The sequence below is a fragment of the Platichthys flesus genome, chromosome 13, assembly GCF_949316205.1.
Source record: "Platichthys flesus chromosome 13, fPlaFle2.1, whole genome shotgun sequence".
In the NCBI taxonomy this organism is placed as follows: Eukaryota; Metazoa; Chordata; class Actinopteri; order Pleuronectiformes; family Pleuronectidae; genus Platichthys; species Platichthys flesus.
In genome coordinates this window covers 1,843,185-1,864,902 of record NC_084957.1, presented here as the reverse complement: position 1 = coordinate 1,864,902, position 21,718 = coordinate 1,843,185, and the positions used below count along the sequence as shown (strand labels likewise).

General features: G+C 48.8%; 1 protein-coding gene across 1 annotated transcript in view; it reads left to right on the top strand.

Annotated features, from left to right (window-relative positions):
- The window catches only part of plcl1 (phospholipase C like 1), a 60,955-nt gene that overhangs the window by 28,210 nt on the left and 11,027 nt on the right, over positions 1–21,718 (top strand). The window contains exons 2-8 of the mRNA XM_062402782.1: positions 9,591–9,665; positions 9,744–10,031; positions 10,135–10,422; positions 12,446–12,837; positions 13,351–14,476; positions 15,530–15,706; positions 21,162–21,524. Of these exons, the coding sequence (XP_062258766.1) occupies positions 9,591–9,665; positions 9,744–10,031; positions 10,135–10,422; positions 12,446–12,837; positions 13,351–14,476; positions 15,530–15,706; positions 21,162–21,524 (2,709 nt within the window). The remainder of the gene's footprint in view (positions 1–9,590; positions 9,666–9,743; positions 10,032–10,134; positions 10,423–12,445; positions 12,838–13,350; positions 14,477–15,529; positions 15,707–21,161; positions 21,525–21,718) is intronic.

Sequence of the window (21,718 nt, the reverse complement as noted above, 5' to 3'; positions counted from 1 at the left end):
TTAGTGGAGATCGAACCCACGGTGCTTCACGGAAACCCGCTCAGGCCCTCACACAGGAAATGGGTGTGACGCTGGGTTGTACAGAGACACACACACTCAAAGTAACACACACACACACACACACACACACACTTGTTCTTGTCTCCTCTCCTTCCTCAGTTTGCTCAGGATGAAATGAGACGTGGAGATGATGACTCGTCATTATGACATCTAGTGTCCTTCACCTGAGGTCGCCATGGCAGCGGCGGAAATCATATTGAAAATGGAAACATAAGAGCAGCAGAGTGCATATAGGTGTGTGTCTGTGTGTGTAGTAGTGTGTGTGTGTGTGTGTGTGTGTGTGGCTTCAGACCCTTTCTGTTTACTGTTGAGGATTTAAGTGTTCGGGTAAAATAACCAATTAGTCCACGTCTATTATTCCATGATGGCAGAGTGAAAATGTATTTTCAGCCATGTTAGCTTTTTTATTAAAATCTCCTATTAACACAAGTGCTCTGATGCATTGTGTTGTGTGTGTATCCTGTGCGTCCACACACTGAATTGTGTGTGGACGTTGCCATTAAAAGCAAATTGTGTTTGTGGACTAGAACCGACCATTAGGACCCAGGAGCTCTCTGAGGAGCTGTGTGGTGAAAGTGAGGCACAGAAGAATAAAACCAGTTCTGAAGCTTTGAGTTTTCCATGAGAACAGAAATGGAACATGTGTTGAACCATCAGAAACACACACACACACACACACACACACACACACACACACACACACACACTTTTCCTCCATTCATCATGTTCATAAGAAAGATCATGTCTTTCTTATGAGTCAATATTAAACACCTGAGATTCACTGTTGTAGTTAAATAGCTTTTATAGTCAATTATTCAAAATGAGCTTTTTCTTCCTCCTCCTCTTCGTCACTCCTCTCCTCTCCTCCTCCATCCCCCACTCCCACCCCTCCTCTCTGAAAGATTCATCAAGCCATTTACTGAACATCTTCTTTTCAGAAGTGTGCGGGGCTGCCCTCCATCCTCTCTGCCCTCCATCCCTCCATCTCCTCCTCCTCTTTAGAACAGGACATGTTTGCCCAACCTATTCATTTATTTTCTTTTCAGAAGATGATTGGCTCTCTGTGTGTTTTTACCTAGCAGCTCTTACTTGTCTCCTTCTATCACCCACTCTCCATTTCTCTCATCTCCTCCATCCCTGCCCGTCTATGCCTCATCTCTCTCTCTCTCTCTTTTTTCCTTCTGTTGCTTCTCCGTCGTTCTCTTCTCCCTCTTGATCTCATTCAAGCTTAATCTTCCCTTCCTCCTCTGTCTCTCTCTCTCTCTCTCTGTGTCTCTCTCTCTCTGTCTCTCTCTCTCTCTCTGTCTTTCCCTCTAGTGTTTGTGTTTTTATCTGCATGTCTGAGTGGATACCGGGCGCAGCCCCACCAGAGAAGACAAGAAGCTTTGAGCCGTTACATAACAAACGACCTCTTGACTTGGAAGTGTGTCATTGGGCCCCTGGTGGCCCCGGCCTGAAGACCCCTCCAGGCCTCCCTAGATAGCACTAATGGTCGGATGGAGGGATGGAAGAGGAGAGAAGGAGGGTTTGGATGACAGGATAAAACGATAGAGGGGTACGGAGGAGATGGAAAAGGGCGAGCAGGGAGAAAAGAGAGGAAATGTAATCAAGAAGGAAAGGTGCATAAAAGAAAGGAAGCGGAGGAGGAGGAGGGTCAAGAGGGGACGATGAGCGGTTCACCGGGATCAAGAGAAATGGGAAGAAGGGAGGCGGAGCAGACGGAACGAGAGAGAAGGCGGAGGCAGATTTAGAGGTTAAACAGGTGAAGCTGAAACATCGTCTAGACGTGAAGGAGCGGTGGATGTCCTGTCCCGTCCGTCTGGGTGCGCTCGCTTCGTCCTCTGGTGTCACAGCGGTTTAATTTACGTGCCGCGTGTTGCAGGAGCCGCAGTTTGTCACCGGACGGGTGGAGACAGTGCAACGCTTTGGCACCGGCTGCTGCTTCACGAGGGAAAAACTAGGCCCCTGCAAAACACGCAGCGTTTTATTAAGACCTGACGGTAGCTCAACATGTTGGTGCCCCCCCCCCCCCCCCCCCCCCTCATGGTTCACACATGCGTGCTCCTCCTCTGGAGAACATATCTGCTGAGTCCAGTTCGCGTGTGAAAGCAGCTTCATTTCAGACATTTAAGTCTGCACCTCACATCTAATCTTTATCAGTGGCATTGTTGTGTGTGTGTGTGTGTGTGTGTGTGTGTGTGTGTGTGTGTGTCTGTGTGTGTGTGTGCAATCAGACAAGAGTCTCTTCATTATACAGTAGAAGAGCAGTGACTAGCTAGAGCCTGTTAATGGTGTGTAATTTTGTCTGTGTGTGTGTGTGTGTGTCTGTGTGCGCCTGCGGTGCAAAGGGGCTTTGATTGAAAGGTCCCCATCAGTTCTTCTCTCCTTCACAATCATCAGCGCAGCACGAGGCCGAATCCAGGATCCTGTGAGGAACCAGGTTCAAGCTGAAACCAGAGGACGTGTGTGAACATGCATCTGATCTGACACCGGAGTTCAACCGGCAGCTCAGCACGTTTCCCCCTTCACCCCGGCACTCATCACAGATAACACACGTCACAGGGATGTTTGTGAGATTTCCCCAGATTTATATTTGAGGGAACGTTACTGAAATCTTTGTCGTACTTTGTATTTGTGTTAATTCGAGGCTGAGGCTTTGTGAGAGGTCGCAGGAGGCCGGCGTGATGCAGCTCATTGGACTTGTTGTGGTTTCTTATCGCTGTGAAACGATCGTTGATCTTTGATATCGATCAGACGTGAGGTGGCGTGTCGGCTGCACGGAGCTGAAGCTTCACTGTGCAGGAAGCAACAAGCAGCAGCACAGGAATCAGGGTTCACACCTTTCATGAGACGAAAACAGACTGTGGGCATGCACGGCAGTATCTGCACAGTGCACACACAAAACACACACACCAGACACACTCTCTTGACCTACAGACTCGTACACAGACACTTCTGGTCGCAGATTTCAATTAATCATTCTGGTTTCCTGGTTATTAGATCTTTATCTTTTCTGCTCCGTAAATCAGGCTGAAAGAAACACACACACACTCACCCAAACACACACACACGTACATACACACATACACAAACACACACAAGACAAGGAATCACACAGAGCAGGAAACAAAAGTTGTGTCCTGATTTGAAACGGCTTCTTTTCTCCTGTGAGTTTTTAGATCCTGAGAAATATTAAGAATCAGAATCAAAACAAGTTGAGTGTAAATGTGATAAGACGTGTGGACACTCCACGTGGAGATGTAAGGATCTTTATTCCCTGCATGTGAAGGGATCGTACGTCCTGCAGCCCGACCTCTTATGTGGAAACACGGTCGAGCCACGACCACGAGTCTGAACCCGAACTGCGCCAACAGCTGCTGCAAGGATCTGGATCCTGAAAGGCTGAGTTCCACAGAGCTTTCAAACAGAATGATTAAAGAATTAAACGGAAGTGTAAATGGCAGCCATCTGTGTGTGTGTGTGTGTGTGTGTGTGTGTTGTGGGCCTCTGGGCCGACTGCTACACACAGCGGACCCGTCCCTTGCTGTGGATTAGCGGCTGTAAGACTGCGGATGCAGACGGCGGCTCAGTAATCTATTGTGGTAATCTACTGCCAATGTGCTGGGGGATCATTAGCCAGATCATGGGATCGGATTGGGACTGGATTTATGCAACTGCCAGGTGTTGGTCTGATTGTGTCTATCTGTGTGCGTGTGTGTATGTGTGTGTGTGTGTGTGTGAGCATTACGTAGAAGGTTTCCAAGTTGTGTAAACAAGTTGGTCAATGGATGGAAACACAGAGTCCACAGGTCGATGACTGAGCCTTTGTGTGTTCGACTTTTTGTCACAGTTGTGAATAGATTTTTTACATTGATGCTTCATTGAGTGTAAAGTTTGTTTAGTTGTGTCACAGACTGTTGAAGGACGTTCTGCAGCACAGACAGAATCAGGACTCCTGAGTGATCTACAGGGTTTAACCTCTACTGGTGTCTCAAACCAGTTCACCAGTGTTTATTCTTTATTCCAGGTCGTGACTTTCTTCTTCCCCTCAGTGTTTCAAGTGTTTTCCAGAACCTTTTCTCTTGAGTCGACCTCCATCAGTCTTTAAGATAAAGATTAAGATTAAGATGCATTTATTCGTCCCAAACACATGCACAGACATGCAAAGACACACTCATGCAGGTAGGGAAATGTAACCTCTGCTTTTGACCCATCTGGTGCAGGACACACAGAGCAGTGAGCGACCATGTACGGCGCTCGGGGAACAGATGTTGGGGGAGAAGGTGCCTTGCTCAGGGGCACTAGACAGGGTAGGGAGACTCTTGGATTTTTGGACAGATCAATCCAGGTTCATCTCTTGTTGTCTCTCCGTGGAGTCGAACCAGAGTCGAACCAGAGACCTTCTCTGCTCATAGTCCAAGTTTCTGCCCCTGGACCACCGCCCACACTCCTGCAGCTTCAGTCTGTGGAGCGAGATGTGGAGACGCTTGAGTCTGGAGATGTGTTCTTTCAACCAGACTCCAAACCTGCGTCTCAGCTCAAACAACGTCTGGTCACAGAACCTTTTCCTCTGAGGCTTATAGAACTGAAGCTGAAGAACCTGAAGGTTCCGTACCTGGGAGGTGTAAAGTCTGTTGGAGCATCAATCAGGATTTAACTCTGTTGACCGAGCGTATCAAAGACACTTGATGATACAACAGGTTTAAAATAAGAACTTCCTAAAAGGACAGAAACCATCTTAGAGAATCAGATCATTGAAGTGAACTTGGATTTTCTAGTTTTGGTCCCGGTCCCATCCACTAACATGGAGGAGGTTTATGAGCTGTACTGCAGTCAGCCACCAGAGGGCGAGCGTGGTGTTTTGGCTTCACTCTGCGGTGAAGCAGCTGAGCTATCTGAGGTGTCAGTCTCAACGTCTCTTTGGACGAATGTCCTGAGCGTTTGGAGCTCGTAGCACCGGAGCCTCCTTCTTTTACTCTCCTGCTTCTGCTTCTGTTCCTGATTCATGAATGAACGAAGCTCCCATCGAGGCGTCACATGCTGGGAGTGGTGGGGATATTGGAAATCGATACGTGTTTGTTTAGTGACTCCCTGTGCAGAGCTGAAAGGAAAACCAGGGTCACGTAACAGTGATGACATAAACTCACGTGTTCATAACTCTCTCATGGAAGCAGTGACACAGCGCGACCATCAGGTCAAAGCTGAGCCTCCAGCACACGGAATGTTAAAACCAACTCTTACTTTGTTTCTGCTGCGACCTTTAACTAGAACATAATCAAAAATGTTTTTTAAATTATTATGTCACACTACAACAGTGTGAGAAAAACATTCTGATTAATACCAGAACTGTAGAAAGGTGAGATTTATAAATGATAGTAAAGCAATAAGATAAGACCTTCATCATATATAATCTATAACCTCCAGTTTTATAATGAATGCATATCTATATTCAGCTCATTTTTCATATTTTAACTAATTAAAACAAACATCACTGAAATGACAGAAACCATCTTTAAAGGGCCAAGATTTGAATTACGTCCATGTCCCATCCACTAACATGGAGGAGGCGGGACTTATGACGTATTTGTTGCTTGCCAAGAATTAAATTTGTTTCTCATCACGTGGTTGATGTGAAGCTAGCAGCAGCAGCCAGTTAGCTTAGCTTAGCATTAGGACTCGTGGATCTTCAGCATCTCTAACGCTCCGTCCCTCGTTCTCCTGCAGGCGTCCGTCTGTGAGCTTCTCGTATCAATGGCGTCCAGACCACAGACGTGAGGGAGTGGACACGTCTTTCATTCCCCGTCTGTGGTTCCAGCTGTTTTTAGAATCGTCTGTGCATCACAGGGTTAAATGATGAAGCCCCTTGGATGTGGTCGTGCATGTAAAGTACGTTTCTTCTGTTTGAGTGAAGGAGCAGCTGCCGTGACCACTTCACCCTCCGTCCATTCACCACAACCAGGCATTGTTCTGCGCGTCGCTCCGCTCTCCCCCCGCGTCGCCACTTGTTGCATCTCGTCTTTTCATCTCCCGTCTGCTCTTTCATTCGTTTCGCTCCTTTGCACTTTTATTTTGACGGTCAGGTTTTTGTCCACTCGTCTCCACTTAAGGCCGTCCTTTCATTCTTCCGACCCACTCTCTTAATTTGCCCGTCTGACCTTTCCTGTGTCTCTTCTCTTTTCCCTGCAGCTTTTGGTCCCATTTCACCATCTCTCCATCTGCACTGGGATCTCTCTCTCTCTCTCTCTCTCTCTCTCGCTCTCTCTCTCTCTCTCTCTCTCTCTCTGGCAGCGACTCAGTGATGGAGAGAATGATCTGCAGCTAGAGAGAGTGGAAGTAAGACAAACTGGTGGTGGTGGTGGTGGGGGGGGGGATTATCACTGATAGATGCCCTGTGAGCGCTGCATTAACAGCTTTAGGAGAATGTGTGTGTAGTTTCCTGGACGCCTTTGTGTGTCCTCACTGGGGCAGAGATGACAACAACATCCCAAATGTCCACGCCGCCTCGCGGCATCAGTGGCTCAGCCAGGGACACACAAGTGCACGGTGCCCCCCCCCCCCCGGCCTGCGTCCACCTAAATACGGGCTGACCTGCTTTCTCTAAGCTCGTCTGACCGGCGCCTCCTCGCTGACCAACTTAGTAAAACACACATTTTGTGGGACAGTTGCGCACAGACACACCCTCGCTGTGTGCCGCTTGCTGTGTCCTGATTGGTTTTCCTCTCCGACAATTTGTCCCAAAGAAAATGAAAAGAAGAGTTTTTCATGGATTGAGAATAAACTTGTTTTCTTCTTGAAAAACGACCTCGAGCATAAAGTTTTCTGAGGCTTTTCTGAGAAACTCTTTACTTTAGTAAAAATAAGACTATGATGTAAAAAATACTCCATCACAGGTAAAAAGTATGTAACTGTACTTCTTTAAAGCTGCTTACACACATTTTACTGAAGTTTTATATATATATGTTTATATATGTATTTCTATATGAAGCTGTTTGACAGCGAAGGTTGAAGAAGGCAGTTAAGTTACGTTGTCCTGTCGATGGGGCCATCGTTGTTTTGCTGGCAGTTTCAAATGACTTGATATTAATATTGAATCTGTAATATTAAAGCTTTGGTGTCTAGTTTACAGAATCGAACCTGTGGCTCCAGACCCACAGAGCGTCACAGGTCGTCCCAGCTGAAACATCCTGACCCTCAGCCTCAGGAAGCAGAGCTGAGGTCTGGAGGGCCTCAAATCCACCCTCCATGTTTACTGGAGCCTGTGACAACTATTAGCTGCCTCACAATCAGCCAATTGGTACTGGCCCTGTGTGTGTCTGTGCGTGTGTGTTTGTGTGCGTGTCTGTGTGTACAAGTGTTCCCTTTGTTTCCCCTGAGTTTGGAAAGCACCTGCATTAAGGTGCACGGGAAGTGCGACAGTTTACATGTAGATTTAATTACATTTCATTGAGGCGCTGAGCAGTGTGTGTGTGTGTGTGTGTTTGTGTGTGTGTTGTCAGCGTGCAGGAGCCCAGGGTGTCACATGGAGCCTCTGACAGGAGCCGGCCTTGTTAATTCATTTGCTGGACAATAGATGAGCTGTGAGCGACAGGAGCTTTTCTCACAGCTCCCCCGGGAGGCGGCAGGCGCCGCGGCTCCTTACACCATGAATCACTGTTTACATCCAACCTGCACGTAAACAGCACATTCACAATAGATGAGCTGTTCTCAGGGTGTAACCACAGTGGACCGGGCCTCGGGCGGTGACACCGACCCACTGGGTTCAGGTCGCTGCTCCGTGTCCATGATGGAGGACGATGGTGTCATGGTGTTATTCTAATTAAAACTTAAACCATCAGGTCACAGTCAAACTTGCTGAGGTCACAGATGTTTCAGAGTGTACATCCTGACCGAGTTCTCCTGGGTTCTGCTGGGTTCTGATGAGTTCTGATGAGTTCTCCTGGGTTCTGCTGGGTTCTGATGAGTTCTGATGAGTTCTCCTGGGTTCTCCTGGGTTCTCCCGAGTTCTGATGAGTTCTCCTGGGTTCTGCTGGGTTCTCCTGAGTTCTGATGAGTTCTCCTTGGTTCTCCTGGGTTCTCCTGAGTTCTGATGAGTTATCCTTGGTTCTGCTGGGTTCTCCTGAGTTCTGATGAGTTCTGATGAGTTCTGATGAGTTCTCCTGGGTTCTGCTGGGTTCTGCTGGGTTCTGATGAGTTCTGATGAGTTATCCTGGGTTCTGCTGGGTTCTCCTGAGTTCTGATGAGTTCTGATGAGTTCTGATGAGTTCTCCCGGGTTCTGAAGTCTTACATGTGCATGTTCCCTCCCTGCGATCTGTGATCCCTGCCTCTGTCTCTGCAGCTTCATCTCTACGTGCTGAGCGAATGTCAACGATAGCCTTGTTTTCCTCGGTGCTGATGAAGAGCCTGATAGCAGCTCTTCGGCGCTCGGTAATGAGCCGCGCTGGTCGGAGCTGGAACGATAATGACACGTTGGCGCTGAGGGCAGAGAGCTGAGCTCCGTCCAGCTGCTGTTTGGTTTGCTCAGACGTTCACTGAACAGGGAGCTGTGCTCATGAGACGCTCTCGGAGGGAAGTGGCCTTGAACCTGGACGAGGAAGACGAGTGGTAACACAGAGCGGCGTCCAGCCTCACTCACAGCTCGTCCTCACACGGCGCGGGCGCTGGAATTCACGTGTTAACAACTGTTTATTTAACTTCCTCATCATTTGGGGTTTCACATTTTCTTTACCTTTGACCAAAACGTATTATGTCACAATCATATTGACACGTTAAGCCAAATTATCTTGGATACAGACGCAACCATCTTGCACTGGTGACGTCATTTGGAGCCAGAGTCTCTGCAGTCGACCAATCACGAGTCAGTTCTTCACTTTTATACATGTTGTTGCACTTTTTTCCCTTTCACGACAAATTCACCTTTTCTTTCTGCCAGGAAATGAATCAATAAACCACCAATTGTATTATTTATGTGTGAAATCTGCTCCTTCCTCAGTCTGTTCTCCACATTAGACCGATATTAAACACTTGAAGTTCACACTTTTCTTCACAGGTTTAAGTGAAATAAAAGTTTTTGGAATATGTATTAAATTAACAGTAAACCTTCCCACGGCCTCTGTCCCTGTTTATGAAACCACTTGAATCAACCTGCACGTCTAAATAAGGATGTGATGAGCGGAAATACTTTCAGAGAGTAAAAGTGATTCTGTCCAGATTCAGAGGAGAAACAACCAAACCAGATTATTACACATTATTTTAAGTTTCTAACGTCGGGACCCAGAATGAGAAGAATGTGACATTAAAACATTTTCATAGTTTACACAATAAATCATCAGTTGTATAAAAACCCAGTGGAAAACTTAAACTGTGGAAGCTCCAGTCTGAGCTCTCTTGTTATTATAAGAAGCTGTTTGTATAAAATATTGTGTCTGTGTTGAAGTTTCCATGTTGTGAATCGTATCAAATATCAAACCTTAAAATGTAGAATCACTTGTCCTGGTCTTGACCTCTCGTCCGTCCCTCTGTGTTTTCCCAGGATCCCTCGGTGCAGAAAGTGGGCGGCGGCAGGAAGAAGACGGTGTCCTTCAGCAGCATGCCCTCTGAGAAGAAGGTGGATTAGAACAGAAGTCAAAACAAAACTACATTTTGCATTTGAACCTAGATAATAACGGCTGTTGCTCCGTCCCAGGTGAGCAGTGCGGCCGACTGCCTGGCCTTCATGCAGGGCGGCTGTGAGCTGAAGAAGATCCGGCCCAACTCCAGGCTCTACTGCCGGTTCTACACCCTGGACCCGGACCTGAGCTGCCTGCGCTGGGAGCCGTCGAAGAAGGACGGGGAGCGGGCCCGGCTGGACGTGTGCAGCGTCCGGGAGGTCCGCACCGGGAAGAGCACCGAGACCTTCCTCCACAACGGGCCCCTGTGTGAGCAGCTGGCCGAGGAGGCAGCCTTCTCCATCATACATGGAGACGACTACCAGGTGAGGGAGGAGGAGGAGGAGGAGGAGGAGATGCTCTTCACCATGCTTCTCCCTGAACAACCGTCCCCTGCAGTGATGCTAATGATCTGCTCCTCCTCCACAGTCTCTGGACCTGGTTGCACTGTCTGCTGATGTGGCCAACATCTGGGTGACGGGCCTGCGCTACCTGCTGGCCCACCCGTCTGTGATCGGCGGGGCCGGGGGAGGTGGGGGAGGAGGCCTGGGGGAAGGAGGGGTGGTGGCGGTCGACGGAAGCCTGGGCAGCAAGATGAGGAGCGAGTGGCTGGCGGCGGAGTTCGGCCAGGTGGACGAAGACGGCTACGGCATCGTGTCGGAGGACGTCGCGGTCGCCACCATCTGCAAACTGTGTCCCGGCATCAGGGAGGCGAAGGTGAGCAGGGAGTGAAAATCACTCTCCAGGGTTTCACCTCGTGCAGATGTTGATGTGCCAAACGATGCAGCTGTGGCTGAAGACTGAACTGAAGCAGAGTTTATGTAAAATGTTGTTGTTTGTACCTCTCACATGACCATTTGGATGTGAGAGTTGCTGCTCATGGTGACAAATCCACAGAAAATCACACAACTCTGCAGATTATTGTGAATTTCAGCTCATTCTTCAGGTTTTTACAGCTTCTGAATTGTTCTGTGTCCGACAGCATTGTTCATTTATGTCCTCTGAGCAGGTTATGTGTTTGTTATTGAGCAGGATTAACACAAATACTTGGCAGAAGGAAGTGGTTTGGCTCAGGGAGATCCTCTCTCTTTAACATTTTGAGATAACTATTTTATTTTTAGTTCCTGGGATTCTCAGAGAATCATTTGGAGGAACAGCAAAGTAAGAATATAAATAAAACCAGCAACTTGTTTTCCTGTAATTAGCTGTGAGACGAGCCGTGGCCTCAGCTGTAAGACCTGTGTAGATTTGAGGCGACTGCAGGAATCAGCTCGGTGACTTTCTACTTCTCCTCTTCCCCGATGTCACAAAGAGTTAAAAGAGACGATCAGAACAGAGGACGTGACATTTAGACCAATTTAACCAACATGGGGCCGGATCCAAAATGGGGTTCGTCTCTCAGACTCTGTCCCTGCTGAGAAGCAGATAAAAGAAGAGAGAGAAGAGGAGGGAGCGGAGTGAAAGAAGAAGGAGAGAGAGAGAGAGAGAGAGAGAGAGAGAGAGAGAGAGAGAGAGAGAGAGAGAGAGAGAGGGAAGAAGTTATTACACTGAGGTGTTTAATGTGGGTCACTTCAATATCCTCATGGAAGCAAGATAACTGAAGTTTAATCAAATTTGTCGACTGCTTTGAAGGAATGACTAATTAATTCTCTTCATCTCTCGCTCCATCACCCGTCTTCTCTCCATCCGGCCGGTCCTCCCTCTCTCGCTCCCTCCCTCTGCCTCTCCCTCTCCCTCTCCCTCTCCCTCTCCTCCTGTCTCTCCTCCTCCCTCTCCCTCTCCCTCTCCCTCTCCTCCTCCCTCTCCCCTCCCTCTCCTTCTCCCTCTCCTCCGCCCTCTCCCTCTCCCTCTCCCTCTCCCTCTCCCTCTCCCTCTCCTCCTCCCTCTCCCTCTGACTCTGCCTCTGCCTCTGCCTGTCCCTCTCCCTATCTCTCTCCCTCTCCTCCTACCCTCCCTCTCCCTCTCCCTCTCCCGCTTCCTCTCCTTCTACCTCTCCCTCTCCCTCTCCTCTTCCCTCTCCCTCTCCCTTTCCCTCTCCCTCTCCTCCTACCCTCCCTCTCCTCCTCCCTCTACTTCTCCCTCTCCCTCCCCCTCTCCCTCTCCTCCTCCCTCTCCCTCTCCCTCTCCCCCTCCTTCTCTCTCTCCCTCTCCCTCTCCCTCTCCCTCTCCTCCGCCCTCTCCCTCTCCCTGTCCCTCTCCCTCTCCCTCTCCCTCTCCCTCTCCCTCTCCCTCTCCTCCTCCCTCTCCCTCTCCCTCTCCCTCTCCCTCTCCCTCTCCCTCTCCTCCTCCCTCTCCCTCTCCTCCTCCCTCTCCTCCTCCCTCTCCCTCTCCCTCTCCTCTTCCCTCTCCCTCTCCCTCTCCTCCTCTCCCTCTCCCTCTCCCTCTCCCTCTCCTCCTCCCTCTCCCTCTCCCTCTCCCTCTCCCTCTCCCTCTCCCTCTCCCTCTCCCTCTCCCTCTCCTCCTCCCTCTCCCTCTCCTCCTCCCTCTCCTCCTCCCTCTCCCTCTCCCTCTCCTCCTCCCCCTCTCCCTCTCCTCCTCCCTCTCCCTCTCCTCCTCCCTCTCCCTCTCCTCCTCCCTCTCCCTCTCCCTCTCCCTCTCCCTCTCCTCTTCCCTCTCCCTCTCCCTCTCCTCCGCCCTCTCCCTCTCCTCCTCCCTCTCCCTCTCCCTCTCCCTCTCCCTCTCCTCTTCCCTCTCCCTCTCCCTCTCCTCCGCCCTCTCCCTCTCCTCCTCCCTCTCTCAGGTGCGTCTGCGTTTCAAAGAGATCCAGCGCAGCAAAGAGAAGCTGACCTCCCATGTGACCCGGGAGGAGTTCGAGGAGGCCTTCTGCGAGCTCTGCACCCGGCCCGACGTCTACTTCCTCCTGGTGCAGCTGTCCAAGGACCGCGAGTGTCTGGACCCCCAGGACCTGCGTCTCTTCCTGGAGACGGAGCAGGGTTTGTCCCTGGCCACGGCCGAGGGCTGCTGGGAGCTGCTGAGGCGCCACGAGCCGTCGGCGCAGGGCCGGGAGCGGGGGCTGATGGGTCTGGACGGGTTCGCTCGCTACCTGCAGTCGCCCGAGTGTCAGCTGCTGGACCCGGAGCACCTGGGGGTGTGTCAGGACATGAACCTGCCGCTGTCCCACTACTACGTCAGGTGGGTCTTCAGCCCAATCACAGCCAGCGTTCACTTCAGAATAAAAGCTCCACCTTGAGCACCATGGAGTTACACACGTGGTTCAAACTGCACTGACGAACACACAACTGGAAAACAGTCCAGTTCAGTAAAGTGCATGGAACGAGAATTCAAAAGAAACAAATTATCACAAAATATATTGAATTCACAAAGTAAAAGCTCCCAAAAAACTCTAATATAGGTAAAGGCCTTTATTATTTATAATATTAAATGAAAATAAAATTCTTTAACGTGTATAATGTGGCTGTTACAGTTGATTGAAGCAGAGCTATTCATATTTTATGTTTTATCATTATTATTCTGTTAAAAATCTATTCAAGGATCAGGGGACGTGAGATGTGGAAATGTTTTGGGGGGGTTGAAATGCTTCTTTAATTTAATTTATACTATTTGTCACTAAATATCATTAATTCTATTATAATTTAAAGGACAGGATGTTGATTGTGTGGGTTTGTGATGTGTGTATCTGCTCAGCACCTCGTACCGCTCGTACCTGCTGGAGGACCAGGTCCACGGCAGAGCCGACCTCGGAGGCCTGATCAAGTCCCTGCAGTCTGGTTGTCGGTGCCTGGAGCTGGGAGTGACCGACGGCCCAGAGGGGGAGCCCCTGCTGGGGGTGGACTACGGGCCAGAAGTCCCCCGCCACCATCACCACCACCACCACCACCATCACCACCATGCTCCTGTGACCATCCGCTCTGCTCTGGAGGTGGTGAACAAGTACGCCTTCCTGACCTCCCAGTACCCGCTCCTGGTGTACCTGTGCCAGCGCTGCTCCCCGGCCCAGCAGCGCACGATGGCCCAGCACCTGAAGAAGGTGTTCGGCTCCCGTCTCTTCACGCCGGAGGCCCTGCCCGTCTGCCTGGGGGGGCGAGCCACCACCCTGCCCTCCCCCGAGCAGCTGAAGGGCCGCATCCTGCTGGTGGGGAAGAAGCTGCCTCCGGAGCAGCAGGGGTCAGACGGCGAGGTCTCTGAGGAGGATGAGGAGATAGGAGGAGGAGGGCCGTTGGCAGGGCGGCGAATGACCATCCCCGGTGAGGAGGAACTGGGCGTGGTCCTGGTGGTGCCTCCGCCCTCTCAACCCCGGAAGCTGCGTCTCCACAAAGAGCTGTCAGACCTGGTGGTCATCGGTCGGACCGGCAGCCGCAGCTTCTACGCCCAGAGGGGGAGTCACAAGCACGCTCAGCAGCTGTCCCCCCCCAGCAGCCCCTCCTCCCCCGGCACGCCGCTGCCCCCCGAGCCGCCTTACTGGACCCTGTGCTCCCTGGGGGAGGGAGAGGGCGGGCGGCTGACCAGCGAGAGCCCCGAGGACCTGGTCATGTTCACAAAGCGCACTTTAACCCGGGTGCGGCCCAGCTCAGTGCGCCTGGACTCCAGCAACCCCAACCCACAGGGGTACTGGAAGGGAGGGGTCCAGCTCGTGGCCTTGAACCAGCAGACCCCCGGCGCCATGCTGGACCTCCACCGAGGCCGCTTCTCGCAGAACGGGGGGTGTGGCTACGTGCTGCGTCCGGCGGTGATGAGGGACGAGGTGTCGTACTTCAGCGCCCACACTCAGGGGTGTGTCCCGGGGGTTCCTCCTCAGACGCTCCGCATCAAGGTGAACATCTGACTCAACTTCTGATTTAAGGTTTATTAGTAAAGGTTATTATTATTTCATCATCATCCCAAACTCTTTTTTTTTTGGTCAAGTACTTTAATGAAGTGTAAAGTGTATTTCACTTGAGTATTTTTATTTCATGCTACTTGAAACTAAATATTTTGGCCTTATTGAAGAAGAACAATTTAAACTAAAGTTAATAATTCATAATGATATGATATGATCATCTTCTTAATGTGAGTCATTCAGAATCGGAAGCAGAGCTCTGATTGAGTTGTTTTTAGAGAAACCATTTTAAACTCTTGTTGGAGCCTTTTTAAGCTTCTTGGTTGAATCCGTGTGTTTAGTCGTGTTTCACATCTTTTTAAGTTGTTAGTTCAGATCTCTCCTCCACCTCCCACAAGGCTTCATGTCAGGAACTGTTAAAATGATCTAATATTTCATATCGCTCTCTCATTAATCATCTCACGACTCCTCACATTCACCTGAACCACAGTTTGGAAAGCTCTGTAATTCCCCAGAGAACGAAATGTCTTTCGATTTTAGATGTGTGTTTCTGAGTGGACGCCTATTTTAAGAACCGCTGCTGTCGAGTCATTACATTCCACACTGATGCATCACTATAATTTATTTTGGATAAATTACATTTTCACTGCATTTAAAAGTTAATTTTCAAGCTTCATCGGTCGAAGTTCATCAGATCCCGACTAATTCTGTTCATGCTGGAAATGAGGAAACGCTGTCCAGGGAAATACGAACAGGAGAAGTCGAAGTCAGAAGATTTGATTTGATCAGATTCCTGAAGCCTCGTGTTAGTGGTTATGTCTCCGCTGTTGTCGGTGTCTGTGGAACCTTCAGGGAATTTATGACGTCAGATGATTCAGTTTGAACAGGAGGAATTATTACAAACATATCTTTAATGCACCATGTGACCATGTGAGTCTGGTTTTAAGACAGAGCCGTCCTGATGTCAAATTAATGTCCTCTTTCCCTTTTAGACTTTTATTTTGTATCTTTTATTTTGTGATTCATCCTCTGGGTCTCACTCTGCAGGTCATCAGCGCCCACAACCTGCCCAAGCCTCAGGGGTCGGGGGCGAAGGGAGAGGTCATCGACCCCTACGTGGTCCTGGAGCTGCACGGCGTCCCGGCCGACTGCGCCGAGCAGCGGACTCGAACCGCCGCTCAGAACCAGGACGACCCGCTGTTCGATGAGACCTTCGAGTTCCAGGTCAGAACCTTTACTTACTGATCTCAACACGTTCTTTACAGGTACGAGTGATGCTGTCAATCAATCACAAGTTGGATTTATCTCGAAAACATCCAAAATCCTACGATTCACACTGTGCACAAAATAAAATGTAAGAAATAGTTCAAGTGTTTTAAAGGTTTCTTTCACTTTGCTAAATTTTGGGTTTTTCTTATAAAAAACACTGAAAAAATAAATAACTTGCTTGAATCATTTACAGAAGTGCTTGACGGCTCCTGCTAATAATCCTGTTCACGGACAGAACTAATGATTAGTTCCTAATTTAAACGATTTGTTTTCGTGTATCTCAGATAATTTCCCTGAAATGAAAAGCAGCGTGTTTGTTGATGTGCAGCCAGAAGTCCTCATATTTCCTCTCACTCTGCTTTTATTTAAGTTTTTGGAACGTGGACGTTAACTTGAAAGAGAAAGAGGACGACGGCGTTAAGGAGCTGATTCTGTTGAGTTCTCTCAGTTTGTTGATGGAGCCCTGAGAGTTTAACTGGAGGAGACTCAGACAGAAACGAGTTCCTCTCATGAACAGACTCACTGAAGCAGTGAATCTATTATATCAGATGAGGTTTAACGACTGAGGTGTCACTCATTTGGCTTTTTCTCCATTAGCCGTCACTGACGAGTCCTGAATCAGTGAAGTTGAGCTGAAATGACAAGCTGTCACAACTGATGTGTTCTCTGTGGTCACATCACACCATGCACTGTGTGTGTGTGTGTGTGTGTGTGTCATTTAGGTTTCTCTTGTGTTGTGGGGCTCTTAATCTATCACACATTCTGAGTGTATTTTGATTTGCAAGCCTGTGCACAGATCTGTGAACGTGCAGACAAATCTTTCAAAGCTGAGGCTGAGAGAGGAAATACAGACGAGTTGTGAAGTTGCAGCCGACGTCTCTTCTCTCCTGTGTGTGTTTGTTTAAACTCTTCTGTCGCTGTGTGAAGAGCCGGTGTTACTGAGACGCACACATTTGCTTTGACAGTGCCCGACAGGCCTCAGATCAGCTCAGAAAACACATCGTGGGTGACGCTGGGTTCGGACAAATCTTCAAAAGCTCGTTTTAAATCGGCCTGGTTAGACACTCACAGGCTCTGAATACACATCGACAATCTGGTTATGCACACAGGGATGATATACAGCTTCACAACTCTTACACACACACACACACACACAGGTTTATGACCCTATAAATTATTACATTTAAAGTAAGTAAAGACTTAAAGGAATCCAAGTCTGTATAGTCTGAATACATCATTCTCAAACAAAAGGTCTCAGACTCTAATTCAAGCAGATTCTATTGTTTTTACTGTTATATTTAATTCTCATTGTTCAGGACAAAGAAGGAAACTGACATTTGATTGTGACTTTAAATAATAACCTGATAACACAAGGTAAATGAAGCTCAGCCTGGTCAGTTCAGGTTCCCTGATCCTCGCCGCTGCTCAGACGTCTTCTGTAGAAACACAAAGATCACGACGGGACAGGAAGTCGTTCACAACGTCTCTCTCACGGTTTTCTGACAGAACAAACATCCTGCAGAACAGGTCAAAGCTCAGCCAATAGGAGACGAGCTACATCTCAGTCCTCTGGCTTCTCTGACCACAAATATAAGAAAAGTGTCACGTCTGCAGGATTATATTATTAATCTCAACACGATCTCATACGACAGCACCTTTCTTTCTCGTGGTTCAGCCGAGGAGCAGAACTTCAACTGGCAGTGACACTCAGTGAAACCTTCAGGGAACCATGTGACGCTCAGATAAATGAATGGAGGGAAAGTGAAACAGCTGCAGGAGAGAAAACCTCATCCTCAGTTCAATAGATTCAAAGACTCAAAGGATCCGCTGACAATTTCATTTTCAAGAGAGAAAGAACCGAGGGACAGGAAACAAGCTTCCGGCGCCAGGGCTTCACACAACGACAGGTTCACACCAACCTGAACAAAGTCAACACAAACTGATTCAACTGAGTTTGTTGGAAACACATTAAATCCCAGTTATACTCACACCTGTGTTAAGATGATAAGCTTTGTGTGTTTTTCCATTCGTTTTATCAAAGGGATGAGGAGGAAGAAGAGCAGGAGGAGGAAGAGTGGACACTCACTGTCAGTGTGTCATGTCCAACAAACACACACAATAGAAAAGACACACACTCAGAAACACACAAACTGTGCGGTGTGTTAACACAGCGGCAGGATAATCAGTGGAGGTCCTGCTGAGTGGTGAAGTATCAGCCTGTTGAGGCGTGTGCTCATATGTCTTCATCATTAGTCCTCCAGGCTCTGACACACACTCACACTCACTCACACACACACACACACACACACACACACACACACACACACACACACACACACACACACACACACACACATGCACACACTCAGCTCAATCTAAATGTAGTTTTCCTCCTCAGCCCTGATGAAAACAGCTGTCTCAGCTGTCTGCTCATAAACAGCCTCTCAGTGTGTTTACAGTAGATCGGGTGTGTCAGTGTGTATGGTGGTGTGTCAGTTTGTATGGTGGTGTGTCAGTGTATCGTGCTGTGTCAGTGTGTATGGTGGTGTGTCAGTGTGTATCGTTGTGTAACAGTTTGAGATCATGACGGATGAACCTGCTCTTTTCTCTGTTGTGCAGGTTTGATTTAAAGCTCATTCAAGAGGAACTCTGATGATTCTGTGTGAGCACAGGTGTCTATAGCTGGTCCTGTGAATGTGAAGTGAAGAAAGGAGCTGTGTGAAGTCACTGGGTCTGAAGACTTCTGTGGGATTCTTAGAAAGAATCGAGTTTCCCAGACGTCTGGCTCCTCCTCCTCTCTGCTGCTCATTATCTGCTGCTGACTCAACTCAGATGATTCTCTCTGATGCTCCCGAGCGGCCGAGTCGTTCTGACATCACTGTGTTCACTTGATATGAAGTCGATGATGAAACTCTATTCCCTTGACTTTCTGAGTTGTTGTTCCGACTTCAGTTCACGAGACGTTTCCTCGTCGGGAGCTAATATCTCTGATTCTCGCGACAGCACACGAACGCACCATAAGGCTTAACTGTCAGCTGTTAAATTGCATTATGGGTAATGTAGGATTTCTCTGCTTCTGTTGGAACAAAGAGCGAGTCATCGGAGACGAAGCACGTAACTTTTCAAACTGTCACTGGTTCGAACTTCTGCTTTTGAAACAGCTCGTTTGGTTTGAGGAACTTTCTTTTGTCCCGAAGCAGAAACATTAAAATGTTATTTTCTTCAGCTGTGGGTTTTGGATATGAAACCCTGCGTGTATGACGTAATATTAATTTGGTTTCATTCAAGTGATTTTTTAATTTGCCTTTAGAATGTGTCTCTGTGCTTAGTTTGGCTGATTTGCTGCAGAAGAGGAAAAGAATAAGAGTCGAGTATGAAGTCCACCATGACTCCACCTGTGATGGAGAAGCTCCACACGTTGGACCTAAGAATAGATGTTGAGTTATCGTCCTTCTGTCTTATCGTCTCCTTATCATCTCCTTATCGTCTCCTTATCGTCTCCTTATCATCTCCTTATCGTCTCCTTATCGTCTCCTTATCGTCTCCTTATCGTCTCCTTATCGTCTCCTCACCAGAACGTTTGGGTTCCAAAGTGATTGAATCAACTGTCACAGAACTGCTCTGCCACAGGGCGTCTGAGGGAAACTGAGAGGAGAGAGAGACACACACACACACACACACAGACACACACACACACACACACACACACACACACACACACACACACACACACACACACACACAGTCTGCTGGAGCTGTCTGTCTAACTTGCCCATGCATGAAACTTCAGCTCCTCTCTCCACCACTCGGCCCTGACTCAACGCTTGTGGGAGTGGAGACACACACACACACACACTCACACACAGACACACACACACACAAACACACGCACACAAGTACACACAATATCCCAATTCGAAGGCCGAAACCAAAATTAGTCTTTCTGGTCTCGGGAGGATTTCCACGGTCTGCGTCCCCAGCTTGTCTCGCCCTTACTGCTGTCCCTGCTTCCTGGGACAGGTTGGACCAGGAAGGACGCAGCTGCTGGGACGGACGGAGACATTTAGAGGAGCCTTGAAATGAGGACAGTCTCCTAGAAACTGAGACTAACCATCACTCTGACATTAACTTGAATCCAAACCAAACCTCAACCTGATCTAACTTTAACTTCAACCTTCTCTTGACCTTAATCATTCATTCAATGAAGACTTGTAATTTGTCCTCATTAGTAAGACAAGTCCCTGTCTCACACACACACACACACACACACACACACACACACACACACACACACACACACACACACACACACACACTATCAAACAGAGGGTGTATATTTTGCTACAATAGTGCAGCTCCTCCTTCAGTCAGTGTGTTCTCCTCACCTCCATCCATCAACTTCAAACTGGAACATGTTCACAGAACCCCCGACGTGAACACGCGTGTCACTGGAGACGTGCACGTGTGTGTTGAAGGATGACACTGACAACGCAGCTGATCCAGAGAAAACCCAGAACCGCTTCAAACCTGTTGCACCGACGGGGACGGGGGGGGACGGGGGGGGTCGCTCAAAAGAACATGTGAGGAGGATATTATTATTTATGGCAGCAGACGGGGTTTGTGGGATTCATTCTTAATAAACCACGGGGCTCATGTCCGTCATCATAAAGAAACATTGGTGATAAATTCAACAGTAACACAGTGAAAATGAAGCAGGTGTTTTTTAAAGCTGCTGAGCCTAGTTTACGTTTTCTATCTTTGTGGGAAACAGCTTCTGAGGTAGATGAATATGAATCATATGAAAATCTCTCCTGCTGCTCTTATTGTAATAAGTGAGCTGTTACCAGAGAGCGGAACAAAAGAGTTTCTCCCTCGTTTCCCTGGGAAGGTTAAAACCATTGGACGCTTTTAAATGAAACAGAACTGTGTGTGTGTGTGTGTGTGTGTGTGTGTCTGTGTGTGTGTGTCTGTGTGTGTGTGTCACCCTTGTACAGGTGCTTATCGAGGTATTACCTGAGGGGGAAGGTGAAGTGCTCTGAAGGTTGGATCTGAAATGTAAAGTCGTGTTTTCATCAGCGTTCTGCTGAGCGGCTCCATGAGTGACACTTATTAACAGGAAGTGATGTTTTCTGACTAATTGATCATCTTTCACTGAGGAGAACATTTACTGAAGTGGACTTAATGAACCAAGAGCAGATGGATAATGAACAGAATCCTTTCAGGTGACAACACATGGAACCTTGAGAAGCTTGGATCCTCAAATAGAGTTTGTTCTTCTAGTGAATGAACTTATTGAGAAAGGATTAATTAAGACTTTTCAGGTTGTCCCTCCTTCCATCCGTCCCACTCTCATAACCACGATGTCTCCATGGTCCATGGAGGTGCTGACCCCTCCCCTTGTCTCCTCCAGGTCAACATGCCGGAGCTGGCCTTGCTGCGCTTCGTGGTTTTGGACGACGACTACATCGGAGACGACTTCATCGGCCAGTACAGCGTGGCCTTCGAGTGCCTTCAGCCTGGCTACCGCAACGTGCCCCTGCTGGGCCTGGTGGGAGACCCCCTGCCCCACACCAGCCTGTTTGTCCACGTGGCCGTCACCAACCGGCGAGGCGGCGGCAAGGCCCAGCGCCGGGGCCTGTCGGTGAGGAGGGTGGGCCGGCGGGGGAGGGACCACGTCACGCTGAGGCACACCAGCATCAAGGTGGTGGACGAGACCTTCAAGACGGCCGGCGGCGCCCTGAAGGAGGCGGCGGAGCTGAGGGACGACGCTCAGGTGAGACGGGAATCTGAACAAACATGTAGATAGACTGGAAGCTACTGGTTTCAGGTTGTACTGGGACCAGTCAGGTTTGAGCAGCTCTGGTTGCCCGCAGGGAAAAGAGCAGAGGAGGCAGATGACAGTCGACTTTACTGGTCGACTTTAGACTGAACAGAAAACCAAAGATAGACAACCCCCCAAAATATCAG